The sequence below is a fragment of the Chanos chanos genome, chromosome 15 (assembly GCF_902362185.1).
Source record: "Chanos chanos chromosome 15, fChaCha1.1, whole genome shotgun sequence".
In the NCBI taxonomy this organism is placed as follows: domain Eukaryota; kingdom Metazoa; phylum Chordata; class Actinopteri; order Gonorynchiformes; family Chanidae; genus Chanos; species Chanos chanos.
In genome coordinates, this window is record NC_044509.1 from 2,795,734 (window position 1) to 2,815,979 (window position 20,246).

At 43.3% G+C, this 20,246-nt stretch overlaps 2 protein-coding genes across 2 annotated transcripts in view; one reads left to right on the plus strand and one right to left on the minus strand.

Moving 5' to 3' along the window:
* pigl (phosphatidylinositol glycan anchor biosynthesis, class L) overlaps positions 1-16,567 on the plus strand; it is a 26,551-nt gene extending 9,984 nt beyond the window's left edge. Inside the window, exons 3-7 of the mRNA XM_030793043.1 lie at positions 6,982-7,072; positions 11,772-11,839; positions 13,695-13,726; positions 14,882-15,015; positions 16,287-16,567. Coding sequence (XP_030648903.1) covers positions 6,982-7,072; positions 11,772-11,839; positions 13,695-13,726; positions 14,882-15,015; positions 16,287-16,415 — 454 coding nt within the window. The 3' untranslated portion in view covers positions 16,416-16,567. The remainder of the gene's footprint in view (positions 1-6,981; positions 7,073-11,771; positions 11,840-13,694; positions 13,727-14,881; positions 15,016-16,286) is intronic.
* A 1,174-nt stretch (positions 16,568-17,741) lies between these two features.
* cenpv (centromere protein V) lies at positions 17,742-19,569 on the minus strand. The gene is made up of 5 exons (XM_030792858.1): positions 19,378-19,569; positions 18,953-19,051; positions 18,503-18,572; positions 18,260-18,374; positions 17,742-17,935 (listed from the first exon to the last, which is right to left on the minus strand). Exons 1-5 carry the CDS (start codon positions 19,401-19,403, stop codon positions 17,796-17,798), a joined length of 450 nt encoding a protein of 149 aa, XP_030648718.1. The 5' UTR covers positions 19,404-19,569; the 3' UTR covers positions 17,742-17,795.
* Positions 19,570-20,246: the final 677 nt, after the last annotated feature.

Sequence of the window (20,246 nt, forward strand, 5' to 3'; positions counted from 1 at the left end):
TTGTTAAAATCCAGTTGAACTGGTCTCTGTATTTGCCTCCATGTGTCTGTTTCCTGAGGGAAGACAGGCCAGTGTGTGTGTGTGTGTGTGTGTGTGTGTGTGTGTAGGGTTCATTACTTTGCTCTATAATTCACATTGCCATGGAGCAGATGCCACATCTGAGGGCTGTCTCTCTCTCTCTCTCTCTCTCTCTCTCTCTGTCTCTCTCTCTCTCTCCCTTTCCCTCCCCCTATCGTACCCACTGATACACACAGTACATACCTTCTGCCTTCTGAGGGAATGTGAGAATGAGTGTGTCCTGCTCTCTCTTCCTCTCACTTTCTCTGTCTGTGCCATTTTTTTTCTTTCTTTCTCTCTCCACCTTATTAATCCTTCATTTTCCTGCTCTCCTTTTCTCACTCTCATTCTTCATACTTAATCTCTCTCTCTCTCTCTCTCTCTCTCTCTCTCTCTCTCCTCCCGTGGCTTTGTACATTACTGGCACAGTGTTTTGGACAGAAATCTGCTGTTTGTCTCTGGGCAAGCTCCCACAGGCTTGATCTCAGATGCTCTCACTGAACATTCATGCAGGTCGAGTCTTTTTCCCCAAAATGGAGGCGGTGTATCCTCGCCTGGGCAGAGGGGCAAACAGGGTGTATCCTCGCCCGGACAGAGGGGCAAACAGGGTGTATCCGTGCCCGGGCAGAGGGGTGAACGGGGTGTATCCGTGCCCAGGCAGAGGGGTGAACAGGGTGTATCCTCGCCCGGGCAGAGGGGTGAACAGGGTGTATCCTCGCCCGGGCAGAGGGGTGAACAGGGTGTATCCGTGCCCTGGCAGAGGGGTGAACAGGGTGTATCCTCGCCCGGGCAGAGGGGTGAACAGGGTGTATCCGTGCCCGGGAAGAGGGGTGAACGGGGTGTATCCGTGCCCGGGCAGAGGGGCAAACAGGGTGTATCCTCGCCCGGGCAGAGGGGTGAACGGGGTGTATCCGTGCCCTGGCAGAGGGGTGAACAGGGTGTATCCTCGCCCGGGCAGAGGGGTGAACGGGGTGTATCCGTGCCCGGGCAGAGGGGTGAACAGGGTGTATCTGTGCCCAGGGCAGAGGGGTGAACAGGGTGTATCTGTGCCCAGGCAGATTCCAGCTCTCTGTTTTCATGTCCAGGGTCAGCAGTTTCACTTTGCCAAAACAAATCCAACACTGGTGCAAATGATTAATGCTAAACACATGTTTTAACTGGTGAGTACATTCCGATCAAAGCAGGCAATGTCAGATGTCACATTGGTAAATAAAGGCGTGAGCGGGAAAGTGTGGAATTTGTAGCAGAACGGGGAAATTGAGAAATTTTCCAGTGTTGTGGCATTTATTGATGGAAAGGAACAGACATTTGTGAGCCTGATTATTGTCATGTACACCCAAAGCGGCATGGAGAATTTCATTAAAGAAAGAAAAGCTACAGCCATAACAGTTGATCAGTCCCTGGTGGCTGTGTAATGAAGCACAACTTCAGAACTTCCTTTGATAATTATTGAATTTGGTACTCTTGAGAACCTTTTTGAACCAAATTTGGTTCCACTGGAAAACTCAAAACACATCGAGAAACTTAAAACTTAGATTAATGCAGCATTGTCTCCATAAGGCGCAATGATCCCATTTTTGAGAGGTCAACTCGCATAGCAGGTTTCATGAAGATTGGCCAATGCTGAGCCTGTCAAAAGACTGCTGACACTCTATTGGCCAGTGGTCGCCATGTTTTTGTTGTTGTTGTTTTTGTTTTTGTTTTTTGTTTTTTTTGGGTTTTTTTTTTAAATATCACAGCTGTTTGGAAAGAACACAAAAACAGAAGAGTTGCCATGTTAGCCATATTGTTTTGAGCACTTCAAATCTCAGTTGGTCAAATGGTTGAGTGGTTAGAAACCTTTGTAATCATTTCTCTGCTGTAGCACAGCTGTAGGGTGTTCTCGGTGAGACAGGCCATAGACTCAGCTGTCAGCTGGCATGCCATGGCCGTACGGTTTTAGCCGAATTTTGTTTTTGTCAGGTCTCTAGACTGTTGTAAGCCCTCGTCTTGGTAGAGCCCCTGCATCAGTCTGGGAGGGTGAAGATAAGGGGCGTGGCTCCTCCGTGATAGGCTACGTCAGCCGCCACTCTTTCTCTCCAGCCTGCTTCACAACTGTCTCCACGGCAGCGTAGGGCGTTTTGAGATCCGCATTGGTACCCAGGATTCATTCACTGACAGACCCACACACGTGGACCATGGACGTTAGAAGATGCAGAGGGTTAAGGGTAGGGGGAACGTCCCGTTCGCCCGTCTCTGAAGGAACACAGAAAATCCTGTTCTTTGCTACGCCCCGACCCAGTCTGGTAACGCTGAAATTTAAACTCGCGACCTCAGTGTTGGAAGAGTGGTACAAAAAGACCAACAACATTTTTCAATAATTATTGCGGTTAGGGCTCCTGAGATTTTTTTGAGGTCTAACTTGATAGCGATCTGGCCAAGGGTCGTGGGCTTAAATGTAAATGCAGCTTTTTGCTAAAGCATAAACAAACTAACTAATTAAATAATACAGTGAGAAATCCAATATGGTAGCAATAAGCAGGAGCAGAGTGATCAACATGACTGAAGCCAGGGAATGCAAAGCGAAAAACCGTTCAACTGTAGTGCACGTAGTTAATGAGTCAAGGCCAAATACAGTTCAAAACGTTCGGGGTTTTTCCCTATGGGCTTTATCATGAGACTGGTCAGGATGAGGACGCTAACTCATGAAGGGGACCGGATCTTGAACATACCACCCAACAGAGCTCTACATCGTACTGTTCTAGTGGGATACAGTAAGAGCAGTAAATGGTAATCAGGAGAACTCTAACTCTAACAGGATTCCAGCAGCGCTCTGACTCAGAGCCCTGCTTTATGGTTTACTGGGGTAAAATGAGCTCACACCTACACCCCTTTGTGCAAACGCATGTCCGTACGGAGTCGAGAGATCTGGTGACTCCTGGAGTAATGAGCGTCTGAGTGCAGACAGAGAGAAAGGGAATTAAATGAGGGGTTGAATGAATCTGTAAGTCCTCCAATCCTGTGTCTTTCATTATAAATCGATTGAGGCAGAAAAAATGAATTTGGGCTGATTGACCATCGGGAAGTGAGGTGCTGAAAATAGCAGCGGGCTGGGACTACAGAGAGAGAGAGAGAACGCGGTAAAGAAAACTCGACTAACGCGAGCGCACGGACGCTAATGAAAAGACTCCACCAATCAAAGAGAGAGTTACAAAAAAAAAAAAAAATTAACGTTTTTAAGAACATACAAGATCCATCTCTTGGGAGGGAAAGTCTCACAGATGCATTTGGTGAGATGGAGCCCAGCTGCTGTGAGGAAGAAGCTTTCAGTAAGCACATGGGTACATCCACCAGAGCCTGTGCCAAAGCCCGTAGAGGACTACACCTATTTTTCTCCGTTTTTACACAGAGTTCAGCAAACAGAGAACAGACACACCCACTCTCTCAGGTCTCATTCAGAGAAACGCTTCTCCACCACCATCAGAACTCGAGAGAACAGTCACAGAAAACGGGTTACAGACATTTTGGTCACGCTGCTAGTTAATTATTCCACGGGATTACACTTTAAGACTATTGTAGCCAGTTTTTTTTTTTCCTTTCTCTCTACACTATAAACTGCCTCATGCCTTCAAATATTATGACATTTTTGCAGCCAGATATCCCGTACACAAATGTTTGTTTTGTTCGACACAGGCCAGGGTAAGATAATATTGACTGTGTAATGAATATAAAATTATTCAAATAAATTCTGATTTCTATGTTATTATTTCTAATTCCCGTGTGTACCAGGCTCTGCTATGGCTCTCTCTCTCTCTCTCTCTCTCTCTCTCTGCCTCTGTTGCTATCTCTGCCTCTCTCTGTCTCTGCCTCTCTCTCTTTCCCTCTCTCTTTATCTCTCTCTCTCTCTCTCTCTGTCTGTCTCTGTCGCTGTCTCTGCCTCTCTCTCTCTCTCTCTCTCTGTCTGTCTCTGTCGCTGTCTCTGCCTCTCTCTCTTTCTCTCTCTCTCTCTCTGTCTGTCTCTGTCGCTGTCTCTCTCTCTCTCTCTCAGTCTGTCTCTGTCGCTGTCTCTCTCTCTTTCTCTGTCTCTCTCTCTTTCTGTCTGTCTCTGCCTCTCTCTCTGCCTCTCTCTCTCTCACTCTCTCTCTTCCCAGCATGCACTGGGCAGATGAATTGCCCAGAGCTCCATGTGACCAGACTAAACAAGCAACTGTCTGTCAGCCCAGCGGCCCCTCCTCACTAGGTCAAAGTTCAACCTCTGCTTTCAAATGCCTGCAAGCTATTAGACATTCACATGCATGGCTGTGCAGAGAGAGAGGGAGGGAGAGGGAAAGAGGGAAAGAGGGAGGGAGGGAGGGCGGAAGGGAGAGAGAGGGGGAGGGAGGGAAAGGTTACTTTAGGGTGTTTGGCGCTGTTGCCATAGTGAAACCAACATTCTGCCTTCATCTAGCTTGAGAAAGGTCAGGCAGATCATGTATCTTTTGTTGTTTTTTTTTTCTTTTTCTTTTTACCTCTCTCTTTCTTTTTCTCTCTCTCTCTCTTTCTCTCCCTTTCTCTCTCCGTGTGCTAAATGTCTACCCAAAAGAGCTAAACACTGTCCATTTTTCATCGCTGAACAGTTTCTGTTAACACTCTAAGTGATAAGATGTGGGTCAAACGTAGCTGGATTTTTAGATCAGATGAGTGTAGTTTTGGGGGTTTTTTTTCGGTTTGTTTTCAGTGATTCTTTTTGGTAATTTAATGAGAGTACTCTGGGTTCTTTTTCTGAGCTTGCTTTGGTTTTTCGCAGGATGACTCACGGATCTGGTTTTTGAAACCTTTTCCAAATATTACCAAATATCCTCAAGTCCAAACATTTGTCAGAGAGTCAAAAAATGCAGTAGGATACACTGCTGAGACAAATATCCTCTACAAAATGTATAAATATTAAGTTAAGCGTAAATGCTTGAAGGAAAAACATTTTGGCCAAGCTCCTATCCTCTGTGGGCTTTTAACCCCCCGCTTATTACTCCATTTTTTTTTCTCCTCTCCTCTTCTAAACTATCGAAACACACACCACTACCCAGCATGCACCTCTATTCTGCAAATCTGTCGTCCCGCTCCAACACCAACTAACCCCCCCCCCCCCATCCCCCCCCCACACACACACACCCCCTTCGCCCCTGTGACAAGGCACTCCCCGGTGTAGACCTCCAGTGACCCGTGGCAAACGTTTGATTTGTGTGCTGGTCTATCACAGCCTAGAACACACACCACTGTCCTGCTCCCCTATTGTTGGGACACAGGAGGTGGAGGTGGGGGAGGGAGAGGGAGAGATGGGGGGGGGGGGGGGGTTGGACTGAGTTCAACCTCTCCCATCCTCCTCCCCCCCCCACACCCCCAGCCTCCTCCCCCCATCTTTTCTACTTTAATAACAAGGATCAGACCACTGCTCTCTCTCTCTCTCTCTCTCTCTCTCTCTCTCTCTCTCTCTTTCTCTCTTTCTCTCTCTCTCTCTTTCTCTCTCTCTCTCTCTTTCTCTTTCGTTCTCTCTCTCTCTCTCTCTCTCCCTCTCTCTCTCTCTCTCTCTCTCTCTCTCTCTCTCTCTCTCTCTCTCTCTCTCTCTCTCTCTCTCTCTCTAACTCTCTCTCTCTCTCTTTCTCTCTCTCTCTCTCTCTCTCTCTCTCTTCTCTGACCTTGAGCTGGGATTTGGCTCCTGGCTGTTTTTAACCCCTTCTCTGCCAAGTGATGAGACAGGCAGAGTTTTACAGTACAGAGGTCCTCTCAAATATGCACACACATAGACACACACAGGCAACCTCCAACACTCAAACCAACCACACATACACACATTCACACACGGAAAACTGCCCACCACACACAAACCAAACATACACCCACACAGATAGACTAAACAAGTAAAAGCACAAGTATACATGCACACATCTTTACAGACAAACACAAAGCAAATGTGAACATAATGCAGTTTAAAGTGAGTAATATGTAATGTTTGAGCTTTTTGGAGAGTGTGTGTGTGTGTGTGTGTCTAAATGGTTAAGTTCTCTCTCTCTCTCTCTCTCTCTCTCTCTCTCTGTCTCTCTGTAATAATGCCTGCAGGATTCTGCTTTCATCTGAACTCTGATGACCTCAGTGTGTCCAAAATGTTTTCAGTGTGCCTCACTGCCTCCACTGCTTTCACACGTCTGAGGTCTACAGAGACAGACAGAGAGAGAGAGAGACACAGACACAGAGAGAGAGAGACAGAAAGACAGACAGAGAGAGAGAGGGAGGGAGAGTGAGTGAGAGAGGGAGAGAAAGAGAGAAAGGGGGGTGGAAGGAGTCTGTGTGATGAGTCAATGGCTGTGGGTTTGTGCTGACCCCAATACATTACCTGATGAGGGGAAAACTGAGGGTGGCCGGGTGGTGGGGACGGGGCTAGGGTGTCTTTGTTAGACTGCTGTGGGCTGAGAGGATGAGGCCTGGGTAATAGAGACCAGAGTTGTGTGTGCGTGTGTTGAGACCAGGGCTCTGTGTGTGTGTGTGTGTGTGTGTGTGAATAGAGACCAGGGCTCTGTGTGTGTGTGTGCGTGTGTGCACGTGTGTGTGATGGATGCTCTTCATGTTCCCTTGGCTGTAGTTTCAGATGAATGAGGAGGCAGAGGCCCAGGTGACCTTTGGCCTCAGACTTGAGAGAGGCTCCACTTTTTTACCTTTTTTTTTAGCTTTAGCTCCCCTCCCCTTAAATCACACAGCACAGATTCTCCATTCCCAACACTGCCTCAGGTGTGTGTGTGTGTGTGTGTGTGTGTGTGTGAGTGTGTGTATTCTAGTGTCAGCATATTCATGTGCTATAGGCAGGTGCCACTTATCTGCATGTAAAGCTTAAATTTCTCTCTCTCTCTCTCTCTCTCTCTCTCTCTCTCTCTCTCTCTCTCTTGCTTTCCCCGTCTCTCTCTGTTGTTTTTATAGAGAGCTTCCAGATGATCCTAAGGTGGAGTGGAGTGTTGCCCTGACATCATCTCTCATACTGAAACACATCAGGACCCACTCCATCAACCTTGTAACTACAAACAATCAGAGATATGACTAAACAAACTGTATTATTTCTATTAGTGTTAAATCATTTCTCTGTGTGGTACTTTTCAAATATGTGGATATGATGGACTTTAGAAGACAACAGGTAGAAATAAGATGTGAATTGTAAAGAAGAAAAACAAACAAAAAAACCTGGTACAGAAATCTAAAGATTTACAGTATATCACAAAAACAAACAATGTGATACACGATAAAACGTAGCCATATCCAAGCTTAAAAAATGTTTTCACAAGGCGTTTGAAAAATGTTGTTGAGCAAACCAGTCTCATAACTAGTGATAGGCTGTTCCAGAACTAAGAAAAGCAGTACTCCATCAGAATCGAGCTTTAAAGGGACCAGAGAACAGCTTTTGGTCACACAACCTAAGCCTCTGGTTTAAGGAGTGTTTACGTTGTTGTTGAGCTTGGTCACATCTAGCCTTGAATGAATTAAAAGGAATTTTAAAAATCAGTCCTGAAACTGACTGGAAACGGTAAAAAGAAGCAGGAATGAAAGACATGACTGGTCTTATTAGAGGTGTTAAGAGGTTTCGCTGCAGACAGGACGGGCCGTTTTTATCCGGACAGGTATATAAGCAACTTTCGGGAGTCTAGATGAGCTGAGATAAAGAGATGTCAAAATCAGAAGGCTATAACAATGTTTTGATTTTGAAAATCAATCTGAATCAGATCTGATTTTCATTTCATGCATGCATTTGCCCCAAGACTTTTCTGTGTTCGTGTGAAGAGTATTTTGGGCTATCCAATGTTAGGTGTATTTAAGAAAGATGTAAATGGTTCCCACTTTAATCCTGCTATTTGGAGACATAAGTTTCAAAACATTGTCGTGTCTCAGAATGATTTAGCCAAGTGAGAGATTTTTAGTAAACTGAAAAAAACAGGTTGGTCTTAGGATTGAGTCCTGAGGAACACCATGTTTGAGGTTCTTTGATGGTGATATGACACCAAATGGTAATAATAAAAAAAACATCGCTGAGATCAAGAGGAAAGAAGATGGAATATTTTCCTATGTCGGTTGTTGTATGTGACTTCTTTTGAATCTTTCAGAGAGTTAGATTTCTCTAAAAAAAATCATCTGGACATTTAAACATTATTAGGGACTAGTCTTCTCAGGATGTTAAAAAGGAAGATTCTAAGCTAAAAGATACTTTGTGAAATACGCCCACAGTTATTCAGAATGGATGGATGTTAACTGTTTTTGAAGCATGAATATTGTTTTTACATAAAGAGGAACTAAGCCTGATTCACGTTGCTTTCATCCAATGGTAAATCTCCAGTAACTCCCCCTTATTAAATACTAGCATTTAAATTAACATACAAATTATTGATAATTATTGTGATATGTTGCATTAGAATTTAGAATCACTGTGATTGCACTAGGGCTGTACCCGACTCAGAATTTTGTCCGTTGAATCAGATTTGTTCAATATGAAGATTTGACTACTCTTTCCTTTCCCCCCCCTCCATATAGAGTATCTGGCAATCAGAGTTTCAGTGATGATCTCGATGACATTAGCATAGTTAAATGCAACAGAGTCATGGGAACATATTCTGAGCATTTAAAAATCAATAAAAGTCAGCTGCATATGATGCATGATTTGAATTGTGGCCTATTTGAATTGCTGACATATAAAGTCGGGCTACCATATTGATTTGTCGAAATAATGAGACAGGCAACGCACATATATTTCTGTTTAAATCAAGCTCTTATAGCCTAATTTTTTTATTTCACTTTAAACATTAAAAACAACGTATAAATGAATAAACAAATGAAACAGCTTAAAATAAATTTATGGCATTGCCCACTATGAAATAATAACCGCTCCTCTTCAACAGGATAGGCTACTGTATTTCTCTTTCAACATAATAAATAAATCTTAAGTGTAAATGAATAAATAAACAGATGAAATGCTTGCAGCTTAAGATTTGAGATATTCAAGATGAAAAAGCAAACGTTTGTCTTCAGTCTCTTTTTCGACGGCCGTCTAGCTATGCAGCTTACCCGTTTCAAGTGGTGTGCTCTGTTCGATGTTGTTGAATGATAAGTGAATTCTTGAGACTTTAAGGGGGCAGCCCTAGATCGCACACATACACTGTGAGCCCATCCTATACACACCAGGAGTAGGAACTGTGGGCAGCACGCCTGTGCCCAGGGGGCAGTTGGGGCACTTGTTGTGGGAGGGAAAAGCGCTGTTCACCGGTCCCGGGGATTGAACCGGCAACCCCCCGGTCACAAGCCCGCTTCTCGAACCATTGGGCCACGGCTGCCCCCGCATTAGATCTCTGATTTGCAGTTTCCTGTGAATCAGTTCAGTGATTCAGTAACCCTAAATCTGGGAGTCAGCCTGTGTAGTCTCGCTCTCGTGACACACAGGGAACTGAAGTACACGACCGAGTCTGCTGCCGGGGCTGAGCCCCTCTACACTACAGCATCGCAGTCTGAGTGGAGGGCCTCGCAGACTCCGGCCTGAGCGTTTGGCCAGCGAAACCACATCAGAACTGTTGGAAAGTTGGGCAAACTCACATTCCACGTCTGCGTTGTGTAATTAGCATCTCTCAGAGAGCAGGAACCTGCCTCGTCGGGCTACCCGAGAGCATCGTCTCACCTCGAGAGCACAGTTCATCCTCTGCCATGCCGTTTCTCATTCTGTTTCATTCTGTCTCCTGGTCTGCGTGTTAAAAACCATTTTTAAAGGCCTTTTCTCATGGATTGATACGGTCTCATTAAGTCCCGAGGAAACTGAGAGGTAATTCATTCACTAGGAGCAACATGTCGTGCACTTTCTCTGTGTTTCTCTGTAATTACATGTTTAGAGCAGGCGCATGTGCTGCTCCTGCTCGGCTGCTCTCTGCAAGTCAAGCCAACAGATTTTAATCAGCCTCACCAAGCAAAAAAAAAAAAAGGAAAAAAAAGAAAAAATAAAGAAAAAAAAAAAAGAAGTTCCAGAAAATTTCCAAAGAGGAATTTAAAGGCAAGATCTGAACAAACATTTCTGTCTCTCTCTCTCTCTCTCTCTCTCTCTCTCTCTCGCGCTCTCTCTTCCACCCTTTTTCTCTGGATCTTTCTCTCTTCTCCTCTTCACTCTCCAAAATCACACTTCTACAAAGCTCCAATAGAAAAGCAAGTAAAAAGTTCCCCCAGGCGAAACGACTTGGCTTACCTCTGGCAGTAATGAAGTTTGAATGTTTTTATCAACATTTATCAACAAGCAGCAACTCAAGGTTGCCAAAAACGACTCCTCCCTTCCTGTTTTGGAGTATTCACTAACCAAAAGATGCTTTTAATGACCCAGGACACCTCAGTGACTTACACATGAATGATGAACTGATGTTGTTTTAGATCTGCTTCGTCGGTTTGCCCTGCTCAGACTCCTGTGAAGAGGCTGTTGTTTTGAGTTTGTCACTGATATTGAGGTATTATCTTTATGGCTGGATTTTGCCTTCTGAGGCTTTTTTCCCTTAAATAGGAGAAAGCAGGACTCGGTGCCAGCTTGTGTTTTGAGGGCTTGACCACTTCCTTTATTGGAACAGAGGATGGCTGGCCCCTCCCACACAGGTCTGGGGACTGTACAGAACGAACTGTGCCCTTTGGTTTAAGCAGATGTGTCCAAAAGCCACACAACACTGAAGCAAACAGCAATTCAACATGCATGTGTGTGTGTGTGTGTGTCTGTCTGTTTGTTTGTGTACATACATACATGAATATGTGTGTATCTATGCCATTCCTAGACACAGCTGCGTGTGTGTGCGTGCATGTGTGTTTGTGAGTGTGTGTGTGTCTGTGTGTGGGCCCATGCATGCATACTCTTGCACATGTAGTTAACTGTATGTGTGCCAGAAGTATGTGTGCTTATATGCGTGGCTGTGTGTGTATCAGCCCTATGCCTAGATAGAAATATCCTAAATATTCTCTCTCTCTCACTCTCACCAACCCTGTTCTTCCTATTGTGTCTGTTCTGAAGTGTACAATCTGCTCTGAGACAAGTAAAAACATGTATCCCCTCTGTCTGGCTCTCTGGAAGCCACTATGCAAGCCCTGTTTGCTTTGGCAGAGCAATGCATTTCCTGCAAATTATGTTTCTCTCTCTCTCTCTCTGTCTCTCTCTCTCTCTTTCTCTCAGCATTCCCAAGCCCCAAACTGTCCGTGTCTGTCACACAATGCTAAATACTCCTCTAGACTGTGGCTCTTTGGAAGAGTGAGAGAAAGAGAAAGAGAGATGGATTTTCCTGGCACGTGACTGGACCATGGTTCAGATCATTCCTCTGCTGAAAACCCTCACCTGACTGCTTTGATTTCAAATGAACACTTTTCAATAGTCTGAATTTTTTAGTCTTATCCCTTTTTCCCCTTCATCATGCAGGAGAAAAAGTAGCAAGCAGAAACAGTCTTTAAGAGAAGGCTTATCTCTTGCCAAATGGCAATCTCTCTCCTCTCAGTTATGCAGACACATTCTGCTGTCACGGTCCAGTTATACCGCCGAAAAAAAAGGAGTATAGAAGCCTCCAGAAAGAAAGTATAGGCCAAAAACACGTAGAGCATAAATAAACCAGAGGCGATAACCTGTTTAAAAGTATGTTTGATTGTTTGATGGATCATTTTGGCTGTTGTTGTATATGTAGCTGCTTGTCGTGTATTTGAAGACACTAATGTTTTTGTTTTGACAGGTTTTGACCTTTGATGGACGTGGAGTAAGCGGCCATGCCAACCACATTGCCATCTACAAAGCTGTCAGGTATCACCTAGCCTGTCCATTTTCATAATGCATATTCAATATGTGGACTATAGACATATTCCATCGGTTGGACAAAAAAACTGTTTTGGAGGAGTTTGCATGACTACACCCAGAGCACATTCTAGACAATAGATTTGACCCTTATCCACATCCTCATTTCCCCAGTGACTGAAACAGATACCAAACCAGAGTTAGCATTAGTGTTGTTGTTGTTGTTGTTGTTTGTTAGTTAGTGATTTTTTGTTAATGTTGACAGCTCGGCCTGTGCAGAAACCCATTCTGTCTGAGGTTAGCTGATAAAACACAGCAGTAAAGCACTGCTCAGAAACATATGCAGTTTACACTGAGTTGGAGTCAGCTTGTTCAGAAACCTTGTAACACAGTCTGCTTTCCTTGACTGCATCATTCCCCGCTCACAGAAACACCACATTCATGCACTACACACACACAGACACACACACGCACACACACACACACAAACGCATGCATGCTCCCCTCAAACCAGCAAACTTCTTCTCTGGCCCAGCCTGTTGATTCTGTTTTGTATAATTCCAGTCTTGCATAGTTTAGGGATCATTCAAAGCCACTCTGCACCACAAAGCAGACAGCCATCTCTCTCAGAATACCACACAAAATCATGATTGAAGAAGAGAGAGAGAGAAAAAAAAGAGAAATGGAGAGAGATGAGGGAGAGAGAGACAGAGAGAGAGAGAGAGAGACAGGGAGGAAGTATGATATTGGCTTTGGTCTTCTGTCTGTTGTTCCAGGAGTTGCATTAATCCATCAAGTGGTGAGAGACAGATTTAGGAGTGTATAGTGTTTTGACTGATGGTTCTACACGCACACACACACACACACACACACACACACTACATTTCATATTATAGTTATAATGAGCCATCATCTCTCTTTCTCTCTCTCGCGCCCCCCCCCCACGCTAAATTAATTTCCAGGGGTGGCAATGTGACATCACAGACTTACACACATATACATTTAATTTCTTTTCCTTCACCGTGCCACTGACACGCTAAACACTAAATTGTCCTTTTGCTTGGGGTACATATTTCATGAGGGTGTGTGTGTGTGTGTGTGCGTGTGTGTGTGTGTGTGTGTGTTACTCAGCAGTAGATCATGAGAAAAAACAGAGACTGTAATACACTGATGTTATGATGAGAATTTGTGAGCAGCTTACCCCCCCCCCTTAGCCCACACACACACACGCGCAGACATACACACAAACACACACATAATCACTCGCGCACACACACACACACACACACACACACACACACGCACTATGTCCTACAAATCCCATAAGCTCCCATTGTTGGGCTAGTTTGGTGAGGACAGTGTAAAATCTCTGTGTGCTGTATGGGAGCTGAACATTTTTGACCTCCTCCCTAGTTGGGCTGCTGCCAGCGATCCTGCTCCAGTGCTTCTGTAGACATTAGGGATAGAGGTGGTGTAATGCAGAGTGGCAGAACAGACAGGCACACAGAAACCTCACTTTGCTTTAGCCGTACCGGCCCCGAAGAGGCAGCAGGTTCAGCACTGGTTTCACTGGTTATACAGGAGGTTACTGGGAACAGGGTCACAGCTTTGATTTCCGGGAAAACGCTAGGGAATTAGTGCGATACTAATCTGAGAAAAGGCCAAAGCGTGCGCGTGTGCATGTGTGTGTGTGTGTGTCTCTACAGTATTGTTGGGCAGTCCACATCAAACCTTTGATACAGTAAGGGGAAAGCTCAACCATCCAGAGTCAGTCTGTCTGTCTTTCCAGTGAATTATTCATTCTTGTTTTACTGGAATGGTTTAGTGCAATTTGGCTCATTGTTTTTTTGCTTTCTGCCCACAGTCATCTAGCTTTCGCCGGGAGAATACCAGCTGGTAAGTTTATTCTGAGTAAAATTGAATGTTTACTTTACTCATTCTTCCTTTTAATAAACATGACTGTTCAAGTTCAAGTTCAAAACTTTTTCGGTGGGGGGGTGGGGGGATGGGGGAGTCGGGGGCAGTCACGCTGTAGCGACTGTTTTTCTCAGTGAAGAGCACCACCTGGTGTTGGCTTTGAGGCCATACCTTTCTGTATCTCGTATAGGGGATAAATATCAGACAGAGCCTAGAGCTATACTTAATTATTTAGTTTTGCATATGTAATTTTTGGACTTAAACATCTGCATGCTCTCAGCTCAGCTGATGTTTCAGTCATGCTACTGGAGGACAGATGGTACATCTGTGGAAAATATCCATTGGCCCAAACTAAATAATAGGTGCTGAGTGAACCATGTTTATAATGGGAAGGATAGAACCCAGGCTTCAAGATATCAGATTTATAATCCTAGATAGGAATTATACTGCAATCACCCTTACTAAAGCTTGGGCTAGTTTTGTTGCTAAGGTAAACAAACTGGATGAAACAGCGCTGTAAGCTGAACTCAAAGGTTAACTGAGTTTTATTGGTGCATCATAAAAAGACATATTCACGTTTCTCCTGCATGTGGCTTCGTCTCAGGGTGTTGTTTAGAGCACAGATGTTCAATGTGACTGGGTTAAGCTATCTCAAATACCTGAACAAAGCAGGTATCCTCTCTCTCACCGTCTCACAATCAGCTGCTGTTACCCTCCCATCCTCTAGGAGGAGCTCAAAGCATGGAGTCCTGCTTCTCTCAGGGCTCTTTGTTTTTCAATGGAAAAACTTAAACCAACTACAAAAATATCTCGTCATTTTCTCTGTTCATCAAATGTTGATATAAAGTATATTCCACTTCTTACTTTTAATGGCAGAGTTAACTATGTTTCCATACAGTCTAGGTTTCAGTTGTCTTCTTTTATAGAGCCCATTTTATAGGACAGACTGATAACTGTGATTTGTCTTTCCACCAGCTACCTATGACTGCTCTCAGAGGAAACTCTGCATAAAGTTTCAAACGCTAACACTGTCCAGCTTTGAAAAACAACATCAGAAAGAACGTTTTCAGTTTCTTCACCTAAAGCGTTCCTGGTTAGCCCCTCCCTTTTTTTCTAATTCTTTCTGTTCCTCAGACTGCCAGGTCCTTGCCTTACGCACTGTAAGCATCCTGAGGAAGTACCTGTCGGTCCTGGATTTACCAATCAGCTGGCTCCGTCCCTCTGATTTGTGCTGTGTCATTGGCTTAGAGGAGTGTAGGCGTGCCAAGGTGAGCATGCCATAAGTTTCCCATGAGTTCTCTGTTAATAAATGTTGTACCTTACATTATTTTTCCTCTGTATCTCACCTCTCATCTGTGCAAAGTTGTTGGGGTTTTTTTTTTGTGCTTTTCAAAAAACAGAAATATTTTTACAATCCTATAATTGACTGTTTGTTGAAACATCTACCATTCCAGAAGTCTAGAATTCGCATACACTCTCAAATAAGTGTACCAACCTCCACTTGCTAAGGAGACTTGATCTATATTGTAAGAGGGGAAACAGTCTGCCAGTTGTTGAACATTCATATGTATGTATGTGTATGTGCGTACATGCCTTTCAAATTCATTATACATTTAATATGTGAAATTCAGATTACCTTTCCAGATTACAGATGACCTTTTACCTGATAATATCAGAGAGGGGGATTATAATTTAGCCTGGAAGAAAATGACATACAATAAAGAAGATTTAAATATTAACATGCATCAAGATGATCAACAATTAGATATTCATAAGCAACTGTATGTAACATACAGAGTTCACCTTACCCCCATTTCCACACTCGGTGCTAAAGTGGATGTTGTTTTTTCCCATTATGCTAAAAACTATGTTTACTCTGGTGAGTGTTGATGAAGAAACTATGTTTACTCTGGTGAGTGTTGATGAAGAAACTGTGTTTACTCTGGTGAGTGTTGATGAAGAAATGTCCATGTAACCCTCACTTACCACTGTAAATTTCCCAGCGCACATTTTCCATGTGCCATTATTTGGACTGAATGGACTCACACTGAATGTGCCTTATATAATAACAGACAATATGGACAGTATGTACACTACACTGTGTTCCTCTGCGTAAAAACTGCACAAAGAATAACATGTCCAATAACAATGTAACTCCTAAGCTCTCCTCTGTCTGTGGCCGCGAGGCATGTTTTTAGCCCATTTGCCCTCAGACCGCCTCAGCTTACATGCCTATTTAGCCTCTCGCGGATGAGCTCCATTAAACAGATGGTAGCGCTGTGTTTGTGTGTGGGTGTGTGTGTGTGTGTAAGTTAGTGACCTTGACCCAGCCTTTAGAAAAACCTGCTGCAGTATTGCAGAAAGCCCCCTGTAGACATGACTGTTATATATGTGTGTGTGTGTGTGTGTGTGTGTGTGTGTTTGTGTACAAACAACATTTGGTGTGACAGAGTGTACTCAAGGCAATGATCAAATCACATTTAGTAAACATGACATTTGCCCTGCATGACATACTTTCCATCTCTCTCACTGCTTATAGAGGGCTATGCTGTGTCATCGCACCCAGCTCCTGTGGTTTCGATACCTCTACATTCTATTCTCAAGCTACATGTTTGTCAACACATTCCAAGCCATCGCCGTGGAGACAAAGAACCTGAAGATCTACTAGTCACAGATGGCTCTCTCATACAGCTGCGTGGCCTGAGGGACAACACTAAGGCACTGAAGGCTTTTGTCGACTGTTTACCCACTGTCACTCTAATGGTTTAAAGAATGTCTTCTTTGTGACAAAGACCTCTTTTCTACTGTTCTGTACAGTGCACTGAAATCACAGATGTTAATCATTACTTGCCTTACGAAACTGATTTTGTAACGTATGTACAAACTATTTTAGTTTGAGTTTCACTGAGAAACACTTCTCTCCAATTACAAACAACAACAATGTGACTATAAAGTAATAAATCAATTTAAAATGTGTTTGTTTATTTAATTAAAAGCATTGACACTCTGCTTTTATCTACAATGGTTATCTGACTGAAAAGTGCAAATCTCAGCATGAAGGAGGAATAGGAGTCGTTCAGGAGCAGCAGCAGCCAAAGCTAAATACGTCAGTCAACTACATCAAACACGAAGGAGTAAAACAACAGTGTGCAAGAGCCTACACAAAACCATCACAGACAGAGAGGGGTGGGCAAAGCCCCCCTGATTCATGTTTGAACTTGTTTAATTAAATCACGATTAGTCTCCTCACGGCACCGTGAACTAAAATACAGTCAAGCACAGAGAAAACTTCCTCTCAGACGCACACACAAAGTCACTTAACCAGACAGAAAATGGACAGAGACCAAATACATAACATCACTTAGACAACAACTGGTCCACTTCAAACCAGTCATCACAGATGAATAGCACTTATGGTATCACACCTAAAACTAATTACTGACGGTTAATTAATATCACAGCCACACTTGACTGCAGATGCTGCCTCTCAGGACAAATGTAAAGATATATATTACTATAAATGCACTCTTAAGGCACACACAGTATTGGATACATGTTCTGTGTGGACATTAAGTGTGAATTATTTGGCTTTGTGTTTTTTTTTTTATAGTACTGGTGTTACGCTCAAGTGATTCGTGTTTTAAAACATTGTGAACATATCATACTTTTGACTCCCCAAAGGCATCTCTTTTAGCAAGTAATGCAATTTTTTGAAAGTGCTGATTAGTAATATTTACATTAAATATTTTGTGTGTGTGTATACTTGTACATACTTGCTTTTCTTGTGAGGATCAGAGTGAGTTTTAGACCTTGGGAGTGAGGACATTTTGGCTGGTCCTCACTTCTTCAAAGGGCTGTTTGAGGGTTAAGACTTGGTTTTAAGGTTCAGGTTAGAATCAGGTTTAGGTTAGAGTTAGGGTAAGGGTTGGGATTAGGCATTTAGTTGTGACGATTGAGATTAGGGTAAGGGGCTAGGGAATGCATTCTGTCAATGAGTGTCCTCACAAAGATAGAAGTACAACTGTGTGTGTGTGTGTGTGTGTGTGTGTTATGCATGATCTGTCTTTGGCTTTGACATGCTTTTGATAGTCTGATGTTTCTGCATACTCTCCTCCCAGTTCAACCCATTGAACTGATCCACTGTCACACTCCGCACAGTACCAGGATCCAAACAGTGAGGAGCCACACCTGAGAAGAAAGAACACACACACACACACACACACACACACACACACTTTTACCATAAACATGGCCCTGTGCTCTATTTATACCATCACACTCCAACAAAAACACAGACTTATACCATGTCACTCAAACACATCATATGTATGTCACATTGTACATAATATACATATGCATCATAAAACCAACACATGTAAAAACGTAAAAATGAACAGACTAGTAATAAACAACCTACACCCATATGAAGATCACATGTTTTATCTTAAAACAACACATACAGTGTTTACAAAAGAAATAATGGAGTCACGTGGCAAATGACATTCCACTCACCAAAACCATCAGGATTAGAGCGGGGTGTGTAGAAACTTTGCACTCCGCAGGTTTTGCAGAACGTGTGTTTGGCAACGTGAGTGTTGAATGTATACGTTGTGAGATTATCCAGACCCTGAAAATTGTGTTGAAATTATCGTCATTTATCTCCAGTCAACCGAATAGAATTGGAGGGTTTACCAAACACTATGCAATACTCAGTCGAGTATGTGTGTTATAAACGGATCATACACAAAGACATACCTTTAAAAGGGTGAACTGGGATTTGGGTACAATGAAATGGTGGTTCTGTTTCTTCGTGCAAATCCCGCAGCTAGAGACACACAAAGTAAGAGACTTGCATTGCCAGCAGATGGCGTTCGGGCTGTGAACATTACTCATGAAATTTAAATTGGAAACATATTGGGGTGTCTTTGTCTCTAGAGAGGATCATCATAAGGCCTTTATTCAGAAGTCGCTCTGATGACATCCTAGGACTTAACTCCTTATTGTCTGACACCTCTGTACAGCTACTTAGCCTCAATGTTTATAAAACAATGCCAAAACACCCAGCCTATTTACCATTCAAATATCAGGTGTGAGATGGGACCCTGTTGTTTAGGTTGATTTCCTGCGACTGGATGGTGCTTAACACGTTATCGTACCAGAAAATAGATGTGAGAGGAATAGCATGTAAGAACGGCAAACCCTTACTCGCAATGGAAAACATGGAGATCGGGAGCACTCCACACCTCGAAACGGACAGCACCGCAGTGACATCCACCTGTGTGTTTAACCAAACCTCCGTGTCCGCTGTATCACACGAAACACATCTCAGATGTGTGAAATTTAAAGTGTGAGAGGATTTGGGTTCAGCTGTATCATTGATTACATTTCATATGTAAATGTGGTTCAAACTTCAGTGTCGATTTATGTATGGGGTGAGATATCCAGGGAATGTGACCGAACAAGGATTATCGCTGGCAGACATTAGTATACAGAAAGTAATCTCTTTAGAACCGGATTAGCTATCAATAGGCTACCTAGAGGTAGCCAACCCCGTCGGTATAGTTTTGTTGCCCCTGGTTACTGTCAAATCCAAACAGTAACTTGTATTGTGTGACTGCCACGCAACGTACCTTTTCTCTTTCTCTGGGGACGCCATGTAGCCTCACATCAGATACAGTAATAATAACAACGACGAGTTCGCTACATAACAGTAATCATGACCGGGCATCTGGAAAAACGATTGATATTTCTCGAACTAGTTGCTTCTAGACACATCGACAATTATCGATAATTATCACAGCCGGTTGCGAAAGGCTAGCTGTTCTTTGCGTCAGTCACGTGTTAGTACCTGCTGATACGGCAGTGCCCTCGGGTTTACTGACATGGTCTTAGTTTCAACCGTTTCACAAGCACAAAGTAAGCTGGCTAACATCATAAAGCCCATCCCTTCACATCCTTAATTTACAGCGAATCAATTTTTACACTTCCTCATAGCCTGAGATTTTCCAGTGTAATGAATTATTACAAACAATGTCAACAATAAATTTACTTAACCTTTTTTTCTAGTGTCAAAGATATGATGTATAAATCATTTGATTGGCTAAAAACGGAGAAGCAGCTCTGTACCGAGGGTGTGAATTGATCTGAAACTGTGTTTTGATAGCCTTAATCAAATAATCTGATTGATTAATTTTGGGTTGTTAAACAGAGTAATCCATTCATTTTCAAAGTCACCTTCAGTCATTTCATCATAAACCGTATAATTCACTGTTTCTTGGAAAGGCACTCAGTGCTTTTCAATGCTTTTGAATGACATGAAAGATTTCTCAGGGTACAAGAAGATGTTGACAAACAACCTACAATGCAGAGGGGTTCTGAGAACCTGCCGAAAATGGAAAGCAGAAGGCCCTGTGCTAGTTGGGTAAACAGCCGGTACATGGTACAGATGGTTTGTACAAACATGCCTTTGACTTCAGACTTAATTATGAGGAGAGGGTGA